Source organism: Lontra canadensis, unplaced genomic scaffold (genome assembly GCF_010015895.1).
Source record: "Lontra canadensis isolate GAN:19392208 unplaced genomic scaffold, GSC_riverotter_1.0 scaffold7, whole genome shotgun sequence".
Classification (NCBI taxonomy): domain Eukaryota; kingdom Metazoa; phylum Chordata; class Mammalia; order Carnivora; family Mustelidae; genus Lontra; species Lontra canadensis.
This window is the reverse complement of record NW_022631001.1, coordinates 26,174,727-26,191,377: the sequence shown is the minus strand read 5'-3', so window position 1 is coordinate 26,191,377 and position 16,651 is coordinate 26,174,727. Positions and strand designations below refer to the sequence as shown.

Here is a 16,651-nt window from a genome sequence, read left to right as displayed (position 1 = left end):
TCGGGGGGAATCAGTCCTGTGTCTTTATTAAAGGGAGTTAGAAAGAGACTATACCTGGCAACCAAAGGGTGAAGTACTAGGCAGAAAGGTGGGCTGGGCTCAGGCCCTGGGGAATCCAGGGCAAAGTGATGGCCTGGGAGGGGCCAAGGAGACCAGTTCCTGGCAGCAGCTGAAGAGATACCCAAGGGTGAGCTTTCAGGCACTGGGGAAATCAGCTGGTTTTGCAGGGGATGCAGGGTAAGGTGGGCTGGCCTGGAATTTCCCTGAGGCCACCCTGCCTTGTCTACCTAGATCATCCACTGGTCCTGATCCTGTTCGTTGCCTTCCATGTCCACCTGGAGAGAAGGCTGGTGTGGGTGGGAAGGGGCCTCAGCCACCCGGCCAGCCCCAGTACCAGATCCAGCCCATCTGGAACCAGAGTCTCTGTACCCCTTGGGCACCAGTTAGGTCAGGGGCAGGGGCCCTTCCCCACACCCCTGCCTACCTCATTGACCTCTCCATCATCAGGCGACTCATTGTAGTCATTCATCTCATCCATGTCCTGCATGTCCTCATCATCCTCTGAGTCCTCTTCACTATCTTCGTCATCATCTTCATCCTCCTCTTCCTCGTCATCATAGTGCTGGTGAGGCAGGGGAGAGCCTATAGGCTCTATAGGGCTGTCTGGACCAGGTCAAGTGCTGCTCCACTTGAAGCCAGTCTCTGGGAACAACGAATGACCCTCCATTCCCCAACCATGCCCCACCCCTTTGAGTCTAGCAAGCAGATGCATGTTCTGCAGGACCTTAGTGCTGGGTCCAATGGCTACTTATTCTACCTCCCCTTTAGAGCCTCCACCCAGAGCTGAGGACCACAACTGCTCAGGGGTCCGAAGCAGGACCTTCAGAAGTAGAGCAGAGCCTTAGTCCACCTGGGCCCCACACAAGCCCTACCTGCTGGAACCACTCACCTCTGAGGCCGGCTTGCCAATAGGTACCAAGTTGTTGTCTTTCTCTGCGATGCTCTGGAGCTGTGGCCAAAATGGGAGAAGAGCAGGGTCAGGGCCTGAGCAGGAGAGGTCAGGGACATGGGACTAGCCCACTGTGCCCCTAAGATGACCCCTCAAGTGTGGAGAAGCTTCCTTCCAGTTTCCAGAAAGAAATCAATCCCTCTGTCTCTTGTCATCTGCCACTTACTTATAAACTTGATCCAACCACATAAATTCTCTGGGCTGTGGTTTCCTCATAAGATTTTGGTGAGGATGAAGTGAGAAACTATCATTTTAGAATATCCCATCTACGAGGTCCTCAATAAAATCAAAATTATGTCCTATGCTTTAGGGAAAAGAGCCTGGGCTCCAGTCTGGCCCAGAAGTCTAATGGGCCCATAGTAAATCGGAGTCCTACAAAGATGTGAAGCTAGCCCTCCTTCCTCCCAGCTTGATTATTCCCAACTCAGGGCAAAAAGCTATTCCCTGACTGAGGCTCCACCACCGTGTTAGGTCCTTACTCACCCAGGCCTGATGCTGTTGTTCTTGCTGCTGTAGCTCTGTCTCCTCCACACAGGGTCGATCCAGGTTAAACCACAGTGTCTCCGTCACACGGGGGAAAAGTGAGGGAAACAAGGTGGACATGGCTCCTAGACTGAGGTAAAGGGCCAGGTGAAATCCAGCTGTCAGGTGTCTTTGGTTGGGGTTTTATTTGGTTACAGTTTAATTTGGGGGTCAGGTGGAGAAGAAGGTGGCAGGGAAATAGCTCTTCTTGGTGAGAATTAGATAGACCTGGGTTTGAATCCTGTTCCACCACTTACTAGCTGTTTTGACCTTGGCCAAGTCACTTAACCTCTCTGAGCCTCAGTTTCCTCATCTGTAAAATGGGGAATAACAATTATACTATACTCTCATAGTTATTCTGATAATTAATTCCCTTTATGGAGAAGTAAAGTGTTTAAACTGGTCAAGGCGGGGAAGAGAATGGAACCCAAATGTAGAGCTATGAATCCAGAATGCAGACCAACACTACAAAATTAGACAAAATTAGAACAAGGCTCCACTGACACTATCTTTTCCTCCTCCAAACAGTAAAACCTACTTCTTGCCCCTCTATGATGATCCCTACCATACTTAACCCGTGTCAGAAATTTAGGACACTAACCACCTCTCTCATGAACAACAGCTAAACTGGGGTGGGGGTGGGGGTTCCACGTGCAGTATGGTTCAGAAAGGCATGAGTAAATGGATAAGTAAATGGAAGGCTGAATGAACGATCATGTGAGAGAATAAGTCAATTCGGCAAGGATTAAGCAGCTGAGGGAGCTGACCAAAAGGTCCCAGAGAATCTGAATTAAAGTCTTTCACCTCACAGGAAAATTGAGGCCCTGCGATAGGCAACGACGGGCTCTAGATCACGAGTTGGGGCACTGAATTCCCACGGGGAAGAAATCGAGGCCAGGCACTAGAGGAGATGAGCAGGAGAAAAGGACCTACGTCTAGTTCTGCTTTTACTCTAAACTCATTTGACCGACACTGGGCCAGCCGCTGCCCTTCCGTGAATCTCGGCTTCCCGCCCCATGACACCAACACAGTAGCACCCAAGCTCACGTCCCCTAAGTAGGAGAGGCCACTTAGACTGAGGCTTGGAAAGCCCACCCCTCGCCACCAAGCCACCGCCCATTCTTCGCTTATTATGATAATGACTGCGGGGTGGACCAACACGAAGAATGCAGGGGCGGGATTCGAAAAGGCATTTGCCCTTATAGGGTTACCAATCGCGAAAGGAGCGGGGCCTGAATAGGGCCAATTAACTGGAAGAAATGCTGGGTGACAGAAAGTGACACCAATGAGTGACGGATCTTGGGCGACGGGGTGGGGCTTGGCCTCGACGAAGCGCCAATGAGCTGGAGCTCTTTACTGTTAAAAGGAGTCTGAACTGAAGGACCTGAGGAGCCGCGGCAGGGCCACGGATTTTCTCTGGGGGAGGGCGAAGAGAAGCGGCAGGGAGACAGCGGCCGCAGCCGGGCTTCTGTACTTACCACGCCGGGAGGCGGTAGCCGGCGGCGACCCGGAAGCACTTCTCTCGGTCTGAGCGGAAGAGCCCGCCAGAAACCTAGCAGCACCAGCGCGTGCGCCTTGGCTTTCTTTTGTTTCTCGCTCCCGCCCACCACACCGGATGTGACGTTACACACTTCAATCACAACGTTGAGTTTGGAAATTTGCCTACTCTTTTGGCCCCTCCTTGAGCCTCCGCCCTTCGGCCTCTCCAGCCTGGACCCTCCCCAAAGGCCCTATTTAACCCCGCCCCTTCGTTCCTGGCCAGGATCGGCTTGCCAACCCCTGCGGAAAAATAGCTGGCAGCAACCGGCTTTAGTACTAGGACTGTTTGTCCTGCCGCGTCCCAGGAAAATTCGTCTGCTTCTACCCCAAGATCGCTGGGTGATATTACGCCCCTTCCGTCTGTTCCTTCTCAACTTCAGTTTGTTTGGGCGCATACACTGAATTATGTATGACTTCTACAGAAATCATTGAGTCCCTGCTATATTCCAGGCTCTGCTAGAAGCTGGGGATAAATCTAGAACACGGTCCCTGCCCCCATAGACCTCACAGTCCAGTGGAGAAACCAGACTCTGCAGACCCACCGCGGACTCACTGGTTTCTTAAGATTGCCTTAAGATTTCTTAAGATTGCGTTCTTTTGAGTGACTGACTAGTCAGCCTCAGGGCACTGCTTTTGGGAAAGTCAGCTGTCCTAATACCTTAGTGGTCAGTTTCGTCATCTCTCCCAGTCCTATGATGATGCTTCTGTTACAGTAACCTCTGACTCAGCCTCCCCTTCAGAGCTCCTGCCTTCTTGTAAACCGGCAATCCAGCAATCCCAACCCCCATTAAGCTCCATCACTCACCAGCCTCGTCAAGGACTAGCAATCATCCACAATTCCACTCCTGGCCCCACCCAATGTATGAACTTTAACAAGTCCCTTTTTCTCCCAACCTGGATTCAGTTTCCTCTTCAACTAGTCTCATAAACTGCAGCCTTCCTCCTATCCTGGACTGATGTGAGGATTTGGTGACATTACATGTTTAAGTGGTAGAGTACTGTGTATATTAACATTACGTTTCCAACCAGCTCTAGTTGTTATAAAGTTTTTCTTCTTTTTAAAAATATTTTATTTTTATTTGAGAGAGAGAGAGAGCACAAGCGGGAAGGAAGGAGAGAAGCAGACTCCCAGCTGAGCAGGGGAGCCGGACGTGGTCCTCCATCCCATCATGACCCAGGCCCAAGGCAGACACTTAACCAACTGAGCCATCCAGGCGCCCATAAAGTTTTGTTTTGTTTTGTTTTTTTGAGATTTTTATTTCTTTTCTTTTTTCTTTTTTCTTTTTTCTTTTTTTTAATTTGACAGAAAGACAGCCAGAGAGGTGGGGGTGGGGGTGGGGGTAGGGGGGGTGGGACAGGGAGAAGCAGGCCTCCTGCCAAGCAGGGAAGCCAATGCGGGGCCCAAACTCAGGCCTCGGGACCATGACCTGAGCCAAAAGCAGACAGGCAGACGCTTAATGACTGAGCCACCCAGGCGCCCCGCCCATAAAGTTTTTCATTAAAGAGTAAAATTTGCCAGGACGCCTGGGTGGCTCAGTGGGTTAAGCCGCTGCCCTCGGCTCAGGTCATGATCCCAGCGTCCTGGGATGGAGTCTCGAATCAGGCTCCTTGCTCAGCAGGGAGCCTGCTTCTCTGCCTGCTTGTGTGCATGCTCTCTCTCGCTCTCTCTGGCAAATAAATAAATAAGATCTTTTTTAAAAAAAGAGTAAAATTCGCCTCTTGCAAATGTCCACCTTTTTCACTCATTCATTCATTCATTCATTCAACAAACACCTACTGAGTGCCTTACTATATATATGACTGTTACTAGTCTAAGTAGTGGGTATACAATAGTGAACAAAACAGACCCCCCAAAAATCTCCATGCAGCTTCCACTCTAATGGGAGAGATAAACAACAAAGAAGATAGATAAACAAAATTTATAGTTTTAAGACTGCAGTAGATACCAAGGAGAAAAAATAAATCTGAGAAGCGGGGAGGGGAGAGGTTTTATTTTACCTAGGGGGGCCAAGGAAAACCTTACTAGGAATGTGATTTGAGTAAAGGTCTGAAGAAAAAGATTAGGTGGTGGGCACTATTCTGATATTTAGGGAGGAGCACTTCAGAGAGGGAGCAAATACAAAGGGTCTAGAATGGCTGGAGCTTAGTGTACTGTAGTGAGAGCAGGAGATGAGGACAGAGAGGTAGCCGGAGCCAGACAGTACAGCCTTGCAAGTCATAATAATGACTTTAGCTCTTACTCCATGTTGAGAATCCTGTAAAGAGTTTTGAGCAGAGGATCCACACAATCTGATTTACATTTTAACATAGTTACTCTGGCTGTTTGACAAAGAACAAATTCTGGAGGGAGAGTGGCAGAAGCAGGGAGACCAACTGGTTCTGTTACAATAATCCAGAGATGGGGGATAAGAAGTGGTTGAATTCTGGGGGTGCCTGGGTGACTCAATGGGTTAAGCCTCTGCCTTCAGCTCAGGTCATGATCTCAGGATTCCGGGATTGAGGCCCGCATGGGGCTCTCTGCTCAGCGGGGAGCCTGCTTCCCCTCTTTCTCTGCCTGCCTCTCTGCCTACTTGTGATCTCTCTCTCTCTGTCAAATAAATAAATAAAATCTTAAAAAAAAAAAGAAGTTGTTGAATTCTGAATATATTTAAAGGGTAGGGACAAGAGAGCTTGCTGACAGATTGCATGCAGAGTATCAGGAAGAAAGGAGCCAACTTTTGGACTAAACAACTGGAAGACCAGTGTTACCATTTCTTGAGATGGGAAAGATAAGGGAGATGTTGTTTTGTGGAGGGAACTATCTGGAGCTCATTTTTGGATGTGTGGAGTTTGAAATGTTCATTGGAGTACAGATGATGAGAGGGCAGGAGGAGGAAGGGGCAGGAGGTCTGAGGTCAGGGGAGAGATCTAGACTAGAGATATCAATTTGGGAGTTATCAGCACATGGATGTCATTTAAAGCCATGAAACTAGATGAGATCATCAAAGGGTGACTGTAGATGGAAAATAGTTTCTTCAACACTGAGCATTTAAGGAAACTAGGAGAAGCAGCAAATGAGAAGGAACAAATGGGGAAGGCCAAAAATATAAGTAGAAAAGCAGGCAAGCTGGGTGATATCCTGTAAGCCAAGTAAAGCAGGGCTATCAGGAAGGAGGCCTACTCTACTACAGCCTCATTTGTCTCTATTTGTTTCCTCAGCCCACCAGGATTTCTTGAGGGCACAGAATTGAGTGGTTTCTATGTCCCCAGGACTCAGTCTGATGTCTCCCTTCTCCTGGATCCCTTATCTGTTCCTCCTGTGACCTATGAGTCTCTCCTCCTGCTGATTTTCCTTAAAGACTCCCTACCTCCAATACCCTTTGCCTCCCAAAGCTCTGGCAGCTCTGGCCTAATAGAAATTCCCCTGTAACCCAGAGTTTCTTAACAAGGTCTTCAGCCTGGTTCAACAAGCCATGGTGACTGGTTAGCTGTGGGGAGGGGAAAAAATGGGAGAAGTGGAAATTTTGTGTGATTCCCTATTTTTGGCTTGGGCAACTTAGTCAATGATGGTGACATTTGTTTTACATTCATTATCCATCATTTAACGTTGCTGAGTGTTTAACTTGCTTTCATTTCAAGGATATTAAAACTAAGACTGAGAGGTTAAGACATTTGCTTCATATTCCTTCATTTATTCCACTGTTGGTCAACATTTACTGAGTGCCAAGCCAATGCCAGACACCATGCTAGGCCCTAGGGACAGAAGCAAAAATAATCCCTGTTCTAGAGAAAAATATAGTCCAGTGAGGACTAAAAGAGTTATAGACAATTATAGAAGAGGGTAGTCGATGTTAAAATTGATGTATGTGGAGAGTATCATGAGAGCACAGAGGAAGGAGAGATGAATGGGTTCTGGAGAAACTGAGTTTAGACTTTTGTTCCAGGGAAGGAAACATTTGAGAGGGCCTTGAGGGATGAGTAGGAGTTTACCTGAGGGACAAGTAGGAGAAGGTGATGTACAAAGGCATTATTACCTTCAAGGACATAGAGTTGAAAGATGATGATGATGTATTTGGAGAATAGTGAAAATCCTTTCGGGCAGAAGCAGGTATCTGGGGACAGAGAAAGAGAGATGAGAAAGAACATTAGGGGGACTCAGATGGGAAGGGCTTTGGTGACCCTGAGATGGAGTGGACACGGTGGGAGTTAGGCATCCTGGTCCTTACCTTAGCCCTACTGCTGACTTGCTGGGACCAGGCAGATTTCACTCATCTCCCAGCTTCTGTTTTCTCTAATGTAACATTCCAAACATGTCTCCAGGTCTAATGTGAGTCCCTGGAAGATGCTCCTCAGACCTACCCCTTCTGTCCTCAGATACTACTTGCTCCTTCATTGTGTATTACACAAGTCAGCCCTGGGCCAAAAGCTTGAGGTAGGACGGGAATTTCTCAACAGTCAGAAATAAGTCCAGAGCCCATAGGCTGGAGAGGGAAATCCATGGCTCTCCATGCAGAGAATTCTCCAGGATCCAAGAAGGGCAAGAACTGAACAATGCAAATATAATACCTCTTTGCTACTTGTTCCTGAAACTCACTGAGTACATTCCTGCTTTGGAGTCTTTGGGCTTATGGTTTCCTCTGCTTGGAACACATCCCTCCGTCCATGTAAACTGACTTTTCATTTCTTTTCTTTTTTGTAAAGTCGGTGCCTGACTTAAGCTTTGAATACCAAGGCATCCATTCCATAGCTTTCTCTAATAGTCCAAGATCCACACCCTTTCCCCTCCACTGAGGCTCCTTTGTTTTGGGGATCTTTGGTGATTTTGATAACTGATCATTTGGGCCATTTGTCTGTTCTTTTCCCTCAGTTTACTTATTTAAGATTTTATTTATTTATTTGAGAGAGCAAGAGCAAGAGCACAAGCAGAGGAAGCAGCAGACGGAAAGGGTAAAGCAGGCTCCCCGAAGAGCAGGGAATTTGAAGTCACAGGGCTCTATCCCAGGACTCCAGGATATGACCTGAACCAAAGGCAGACACTTAACCAACTGAGCCACTCAGGTGCCCCTCTTCCTTCACTTTAAAACCTCACTCTTTTTTTAAAAAAATATTTTATTTATTTAAGACAAAGTCAGAGAGAGAGAGAAAGAGAGAGAAGGAGCAGAAGGAGAGGGACAAGCAGACTCCATACCAAGCATGAGCCTGACACAGGGCCCCATCTCAGCACCGCGAGATCATAAGCAGAGCTGAAATCATGTGTCAGATGTTCAACCAACTGGTCTACTCAGGTGCCCCTAAATTCTCATTGATAAATATTGAGCCCTCAAAATCTCAGGCCCCACACCATGGATTTCAGTAAAAGCAGAACCCCAGGCCCACATGCTTTCTCTACCGGTACCCTCGCTAGGTGGCCCCAGGCCTGCTGTGTAATGTCCAGGTTCTGTAGGTAATAAACCTTTCCTTCAAAGTTTCCCAATGGTTACCACTGGAAGGGCATCTAAAAAGAAGAACCACCAAAGCCAGTCCAACCTTGACATTGTTAATTGATAGGCTGAGGCTGGCACAAAACAGTTGGCGTGGCTGGTGGCAGAGCATGATGCCGGTGCACTTTCCTGAGGGGAATGCCCTTGTTCACCTGTAACTTGCTGATTAACCACTTCCCTCAGATGGGTAACCCTGTCTGAGAAAGAATGACCACTTGTGGGGTCTCTCATATTGCTCCGTGCTTTTCAATATTGTTCTGTGCTGTGTGGCCTGTGATGTCCAACAGGCCACAGCTGCCATAATAATCTAGTGATCTCCCCAGAGCACCATGATCAAACCCATATGGTCTAATGAGATGATCAGACTACTAATTATAAAGGCCTTAATTGACCATTAAAGTGTGAAAGGATCATCCACCCCTCGTAGCCTAGGAGAGCTAAGGATGGTAGACTGGATCACAAGGGTGTTGTCACTGTCCAAGGAGAGGCTCTGGGGAAAAGACACAAGGAAAAGAGGACAAGAGACCTCCACCTGCCACCACTGAATCAGTGGGTCGTGCCTGGACTACATGTCCTAATCCCGAAGAGTGAAATAGCTTTGCAACCAGAAATCAATGGCACCTCCAGAGGGACCATACAACAGGCACCTGGAGTCTCTGTGATACCACTTCTGATAGCCACTGTTGTTGCTCCTCTCCCCATGAACTGATGGGATACTACCAACCCCTGGTGTGATGTTACTAAAAAAAATTAATGGACAAATATACATGTCCTGAATATCTGGTGCCAGTGCCTCCCAAGAACCCTGAGGAGGTACACCAGCTCCTTGATAAATGCAAAACCCCATGGACACTTTATGGGTGTTAGTTGATGCCATGCGTACCAACACGCCAAGACTCTGGTATTACGCTCAGAGGGTTTAGGGCCTTTTCCCAAAGACACTGTTGTATATCATGCTAGTGGAGGGAGACCCCAATCCAGAAAGGTCTCTTGGGACACGCTGGAAATGAAAACAGCCACCTAGCAAGAGGGTGTACAGTGATGTCATCTAAAATTTTTGGTAATAATATATAAGATGAAGGTAACAGGATACCCTGTTATCATCATCATCAACCCACCAGTATCTCTTTTTTTTTTTTTTAAGATTTTATTTATTTATTTGACAGAGAGATCACAAGCAGGCAGAGAGGCAGGCAGAGAGAGAGGAGGAAGCAGGCTCCCTGCTGAGCAGAGAGCCCGATGCGGGGCTCAATCCCAGGACTCCGAGATCATGACCTGAGCCGAAGGCAGCGGCTTAACCCACTGAGCCACCCAGGCGCCCCAACCCACCAGTATCTCTAAAGACCATAAAACCCATAGCTTCCTTAAAGATCCATCCAGGCTATGTGTTTATTTCCACCAAGATCCCACAGATCCTGAACCCCTCAACTTTCCCCTGAATGGGCAGAACTAGAAGCATGCTTCTAGAGGTATTCTGCCACCAAGGGGAAAGCTGACAGGGTTATTAAGGCCTCCAGTGAGGAGGAAGAGGGAAATAGAAAGGCAAAGGTCCCTAGAGCCCCCGATATTCATACCAGGACCCTTCCTGTCCTCACTTGGATACTTTCTGCTTGGCTCCATGCCCATCCTTCCATCGCAGTGGTCACTGCTAAGCCTCACAGTGACTGGAAAACACCAAGATGAGGCCCATCTCCTGCTGCACAAAATCAGCATGATCCAATTAGTTTATACTTTTCATGACCATAATGACCCAGATGACTCTCTCTTCATCTCCATTCCTGAAGAGGTCCCATTTGAGTCCAGGCAATTATTTTTACAGCGTGCTCCCCTAGTTATAGGTCAATGCTACTGTATTTTATGGGGACCATCAAACCATCCAAAAGGCACTAAAACTCCAAGGAGAAAACTTACATTTCTTTCTCTGTCCCTTGAAGATGTAAAATCTTACCATGTCTTTGAAATGTAAACACCCAAGGAAGTCATTTAAGACTACTCATCAAGGACAAGTCTTAAAATCTTAAAATAGCTTCACAAACGTTAGTAAAAAGCTTTAGCCATTGGAGCAAGCAACCCTTAACATATTCCATTTGCCAATTTGGATTCAACTGTTATTTATAAATTAGTTTTATATTAATGTACTTGATTCATAGCTAAAATTTTGAAACAGAAGCTATAGGGTCTTTGTTTGTATATCTCTGCATGTTTATAAGTGTCTATGGATGTATGATATGTACATGTGGTCTTTTTTTTCCTGTCTCTCTACCAAGATGATATTGCCAAAATTAGTAGGTAAAAGACCTCTATTTAATTGGCTTAAAAATGAGCACTTTTGAAGTAAGTGTTCCTAAAACTCAGAAATAAAGAAACCACCCAGATGTTTTTTAAGTTCATGTGATCTGGGATAATTTTGGTAAATAAAAGCTATTTTAAGTTTGGTTTAATTAAAATTGGTATGCATTCAGAGTTATCAGCATTAAATATAATACAGACATAAAACTTGTATTCTACCTGTATTTATTAGTCAAATCATGTTATCTAATAAACATTTTGTCAGGAAGCAAAGTAGCTTAGGAGGATGACTGACTTTATCTAATGTCTTTATGACTTTATTAAGTTTTTTTGGGTAATCTAAAAATAGTTGTTGGGAGCAAGTGCTTTTGTTAGAGGTAAGTGGGAGAAGAGATTTTAGGTGAAGTTTCGGCAATAATTATGTCTTATAGCATGTCTACTTAAAAATAGTTTCACGGGGCACCTGGCTGGCTCAGTTGGTGGAACATGGGACTCCTGATCTTGGGATTGTGGGTTTGAACCCCATGTTGGGTATAGAGGTTACTTAAAAAAAAAGTAAAATCTTAAAAATAAAAAGTTTCACAAATCTTTGGTAACTATCACCATTAGAATTTTGCTAACTTAAAAAAAAAAGAATTCTGCTAAGTTATGTTAAATGGTGGGAATTCATTGAATGTCTAGATTATTTCCAGATAAGATGAAATGCTGAAACACTAATTGTTAAACAAGCCTAAGTTTATCTACTTTTGACCTCTCATTACAGGGCACTCAAGATATTGGGTCTATTAGTAAAAATGTCTTGTGCCACATTGAAAAATTGTGCTATGGGGAAATGTATGTGACTAGAAACTATTAAATTCATTCATAAATCTGCCAATCTAAAGAACATTGCTGGGGCACCTCAGTGGCTCTGTGGGTTAAGGCCTCTGCCTTCGGCTCAGGTTGTGATCCTAGGGTCCTGGAATGGAGTCCCTCATCAGGCTCTCTGCTTAGTGGGGAGCCTGCTTCCCCCCTCTTTCTGCCTGCTGCTCTACCTACTTGTGATCTCTGTCAAATAAATAAATAAATAAAATCTTTAAGAAAAAAATAAACAACGCTGCTGTAATAGTTCACAAATGCTTGCCTTTTAGTTTTCACTAGATATTAAGGTTTCTAAGAAACCTTATCTAAGAATATGATTCTAATTAAGATATGTAATTAAAGTTACTAGAACTAATAAAGGAAAAGACTCTGTATGCAAAGAAAGTAGGATATGTTTTTGGCTAAGAGAAGACTTGAGGTATGAAGATACATTTTTGTTAAGGAAAAAGAAAGTAAATTTTTCCTAACATTAAAAAAAAACCCAAAACACCCTGATTATTTCATAATGGGAAAGAGGAAAATAAAGGACAAAAATCAAACTTCTCCAAATCAAATTCTAAATTAAGTTTTTTAAATTTGGAAGTACCTTTGGGATTTTCTAAAGGGCACCTGGAACATCTCAGATTTTTTCTCTCTCTGTAAAAAAAAGACATTTAGCGAATTGGGCTTATTTGATGTGTTAAAACAGGGGAAGCATTGCCAAGTAAAAAATAATGCTAAACCTCCTTTATGGATATCCTTGTATGGATATGTTAGTAATATAAGGGCTATAGAAATGATATGAAATTCCTAAAAGTCCAATATGTAACATTATCAGTCATAATTCCAGCTACCATCTTAAAATGTTGGGTATCACAGAAACAACCAAATTTCCTCGTCAATTTCATTAAATGGACCTCTCATCAGACTTTTTTTTTTTAAGATTTTATTTATTTATTTGACAGACAGATCACAAGTAGGCAGAGAGGCAGGCAGAGAGAGAGGGGGAAGCAGGCTCCCCGCCAAGCAGAGAGCCGGATGCGGGACTCAATCCCAGGACCCTGAGATCATGACCTGAGCTGAAGGCAGAGGCTTAACCCACTGAGCCACCCAGGCGCCCTCATCAGACTTTTAACTATGGACATTTTTCAGTCTTTTTTCATTTACTGGCCATTACTGTTTTACTCTGATTATTTTGCAAAAGTAATTCCTCTTCAGGGAGATTCATAGAAAGGACTCTGACTAGTATAGGTGTCTGATAACTTTGAGATCCTACCACTGAACTGGGTAAGAATTTATAAACTCTAATGGAAAGCTGGATTTATAAAAGTCCTAACAAAAGATCAAGACCAAGAATTAATTACATAGGACTGAAAAAATGACAATGATTGTAATTTTTTTGTTCAAAATGTTGCTGGTTCTTTAATCTTTTGTTTTCCAGATTTGAATAATTTTTTTCTCTTAAACTAACCATGACAAAAATTTGGTAAAGTATATCTTTGTGAACAAAGATGAAACAGTTACTTTTTCTTCCTACCTGATCTCTCCAGAATTTGCTAAGTCTCTCTTATTTTCATGGCAATATAGTTATTTGCATAAGTTCAATAAGGATCTGTCTTCCTTATAACTGGACACAGTTCGGAACAATTGTTTATCTTACCAAAGCTTTGTTGGAATGTCATATTTTAGAGAGATATACATAGGCTCAAATATGATACCAGATTTAAGGAACTACAGTTGACTTTATGCCAATAAAGCCCCTTGGAAAAATCAGCCTAGCACCTTGCATACAGGGTTTCAGCAGCCTTACGAGGTGCATAAGGAAGGTCATTTCTTGGCAGTCCCAGGAACCTCAGGATATTTTGGGGAACCTTAAGAAGAGAGGAACTCATCCAAATCTATAGTTATTAGAGAAATCTGGCTTGGCTTCTTAGCCTCCAGAGGCTTCTAAAAGTTGTCTGAGGGGTGCCTGGGTGGCTCAGTTGGTTGAGCCACTGCCTTCGGCTCGGGTCATGATCCTGGAGTCCCGGGATCGAGCCCCGCGTCAGGCTCCCAGCTCCGTGGGGAGTCTGCTTCTCCCTCTGACCTTCTCCTTGCTCATGCTCTCTCTCACTGTTTCTCTCTCTCTCAAATAAATAAATAAAAAATGTTTAAAAAAAAAAAAATAAAAGTTGTCTGAGATTCCTTACGAAAAGTTTCAGCAAAGCAAACATAAAAGAACCTATATGGTCAATCACTGTTCTTTCTGCATTTATGTAAGTCATCAGGCCAAATTTAATGGGATACTAGATTTATTTTGCAGTCAAATCAGTCTCTTTGATTATTTCTGATAGAAACAGGTGACTGTAGAGAGAAAAAAATATGTTTCAATGGAAAGTTATAGTACACCCTTGTAAATATCAGATTCTAGACCCGCTGTCTTTGAAGTTTTGTTTTCTACTTGTAGACTGGACTGGACACTGATTCTTATTTCCACCAGTATCTGGCTACAACTCTCCAATCTAATGTTTCCAACCCTTCTCCTACCCTGCTAACTTGGAATCACTGAGAACTAAGACTGTCTTCTTCCTAAAATCATGTAGGCTAAAGTGGGATAACTTGATATAAACTTCAGGGAAATCACTGTAGCAGCCATGTATGGGCAATGTCTAGGCCTGCTGCTGTGTGGTTCACTCAGAAAGATCACCAGCAACATTCAAACTGCAAACCAGGAAAACCTATCAGACTGCCACCGCTCCATGTGAAGATGCTTCAAGCCCAACATTTAGAAATCTCAACTGGCCACCTTCAGAACTCAGAAACTGTGATGATAATCTGCTCCAATCATTAACATTGTTTTATTTTTCTTTGTTGCCCTGGAAATGTCTCTTATTAAATACCCAATGCAAATACTTACACCACATTAGGCCTAACTTGGAGAACCAACCTTCATCACCACCTCCTGAAAGAAGAATCCTTGAACTAAACTGACTTATTCTCAAGATTAAGAGACTAGTTTGATGAGATATGGAGAAATCTACCAACTCAGGACAGGTTCAAACCTACTTATCCCAGATCACCCAAGGCATTAAAATATTCTGCAACATTACCCAAATCCTTGAGCAGGTTGCTAAGCCCCTGAGATCACTAACCTGTTTTCATGGCTGGACCTTTCAAGTTTGGGACAATGGCTATGGACTAGGTTTCAGACTATTGCCTGTATAATTATTATAGCATTTGCTACTATAATCCTATGGAGATGTGTGATTTCTGGGTTACAAGGGGCCCTACCCCTGACTTTTAGTTTATTGGCTACCCTGCCAGTTAATCTCCTCACCATTGGCTCTGATACCTGAGCATTGATGTAGGAAGGACATTAGGGTTTGAAGCCCATGTCCAAGAAAGAATTCTTTTTTTTTTTCCTCCTCCTGCTCCCCCAAGAAAGAATTCTTGAGATGTCTTTGGTGCAGAAAGGTGATTTTATTCAAGGACGGGGACAGGATCCCTGGGCAGAAAGAGGTGCATTAGGGTCATGAAGAGTGGCCCATTATATACTTTCAAGTTGGGAGGAGGTTAGGGAAAGTCTAATTCTCTAGGGAATTTTGGAAACAAAGTTTCCACGACCTTGAGAGGGCTAGCCACTGTTGTAAAAATGTCATTTATTACCATCTAATAAAACCTTAGTCATGAGACCCTTCAGATGTATATCGGTGGGCCATATGCTTGGGGGGATGATTGCCAACACGTATCTTGGGGGGTTTAGAGATGAAGGAAATTTCCAATGGAATTCTTATATGCTAAAATAGACTTACAGGATCCTGGCCAGGAGGGGGATTGGGCTAGGATTGCCTTTTGCCTTTAGCAAAGTGTTAACATTGAGGTAGTTGAGTCCTCAGAGGAATGTCACTCTTCCTGTTTCAAGGACTTGTCAAAGGGGTGTAGGTAGTAAGGAAATTCAATAATTTTTCTTCTGCCTTTGTTTCCCACATCAGGCATCACAAGGTAGATTATAGTGTAAATCTTGACAGTGGTTGTTCTTTTTTGAAATGCCTGACTTAAGCTTTGATTACGGAGACATCCACTTCAAGGACAGCCATCTCCAATAAACACACTGCCAGCCACATGGGCCAGATAAAGAGCAAGGCCACATCCACCCCCAACTGAGGCTCTTTTGTTTTAGAGATCTTGGCTGATTTCCACTGACCATTTGGGTCACTTGTTTTTGTTTTTTTTTTAAATTTTAAGTAGGCTTTATACCCAACATGGGGCTTGAACTCACAAGCCTGAGATTGAGTCACATGCTCTGCTGACTGAGCCAGCCAGGCACCCCTGCTCTTATGTTTTAAATTCACCAATAGGGATGCCTTGGTGGCTCAGTTGGCTCTTGTCCACTAAGGTCTACAAGACAAGTCCTGCATCAGGCTCCTTGCTCAGCGGGGAGTCTGCTTCTCTCTCAGCCTGCCACTCCCACTGCTTGTGCTTGCTCACTCTATCAAATAAATAAATAAAATCTTTAAAAAATAAAAATAAATTCACCAATAAAGAATAAGACTGTGCTCTCTCTCTCTCTCAAGTAAATAATAAAAACTTTTAAAACAAACAAACAAATAAATAAAAGGGGTACCTGTGTGGCTCAGTCGGTTAAGCGGTTGCCTTTAGCTCAGGTCATGATCTCAGTGTCCTAGGATAGAGCCCATGTCAGGCTCCCTGCTCAGCCGGAGTTTGCTTCTTCCACTCCCTCTGTTTCTGTCCTTCTTGATGCTCTCTCTCTCTCAAATAAAATCTTAAAATACATACATACATACAAGAGTGAGCCTGTGAAACCCTAGGCCCCCGCCCTTGACCCCAATAAAAGCAGAACCCCAGGCCACTATGCTCTCTCTCCCAGTGCCCTCGCTGTGTAATTTCCAGGTTCTGTAAGTCATAAATCTTTTTATTTTTTCAAAGCTCCCTGAAGGAGATTGCTGAAAGGCATCTTACACTCATAATAAGAACCACAAGAACCAGGGCCAGT

The 16,651-nt window shown here is 44.2% G+C and overlaps 1 protein-coding gene across 2 annotated transcripts; it reads right to left on the bottom strand.

Annotated features, from left to right (window-relative positions):
• Positions 1 to 2: 2 nt before the first annotated feature.
• On the bottom strand, positions 3 to 2,538 carry ANAPC15 (anaphase promoting complex subunit 15). Of its 2 annotated transcripts, XM_032853206.1 has the most exons (5): positions 2,483 to 2,538; positions 1,493 to 1,622; positions 950 to 1,009; positions 485 to 622; positions 3 to 347 (listed from the first exon to the last, which is right to left on the bottom strand). In XM_032853206.1, the coding sequence occupies exons 1-5, from the start codon at positions 2,491 to 2,493 to the stop codon at positions 288 to 290; spliced, it is 399 nt and encodes a 132-aa protein (XP_032709097.1). In that variant the 5' UTR covers positions 2,494 to 2,538; the 3' UTR covers positions 3 to 287. The 2 variants fall into 2 exon arrangements, with proteins under 2 accessions (XP_032709097.1, XP_032709098.1); XM_032853207.1 differs by lacking the exon at positions 2,483 to 2,538 and having other exon boundaries at positions 3 to 335.
• Positions 2,539 to 16,651: the final 14,113 nt, after the last annotated feature.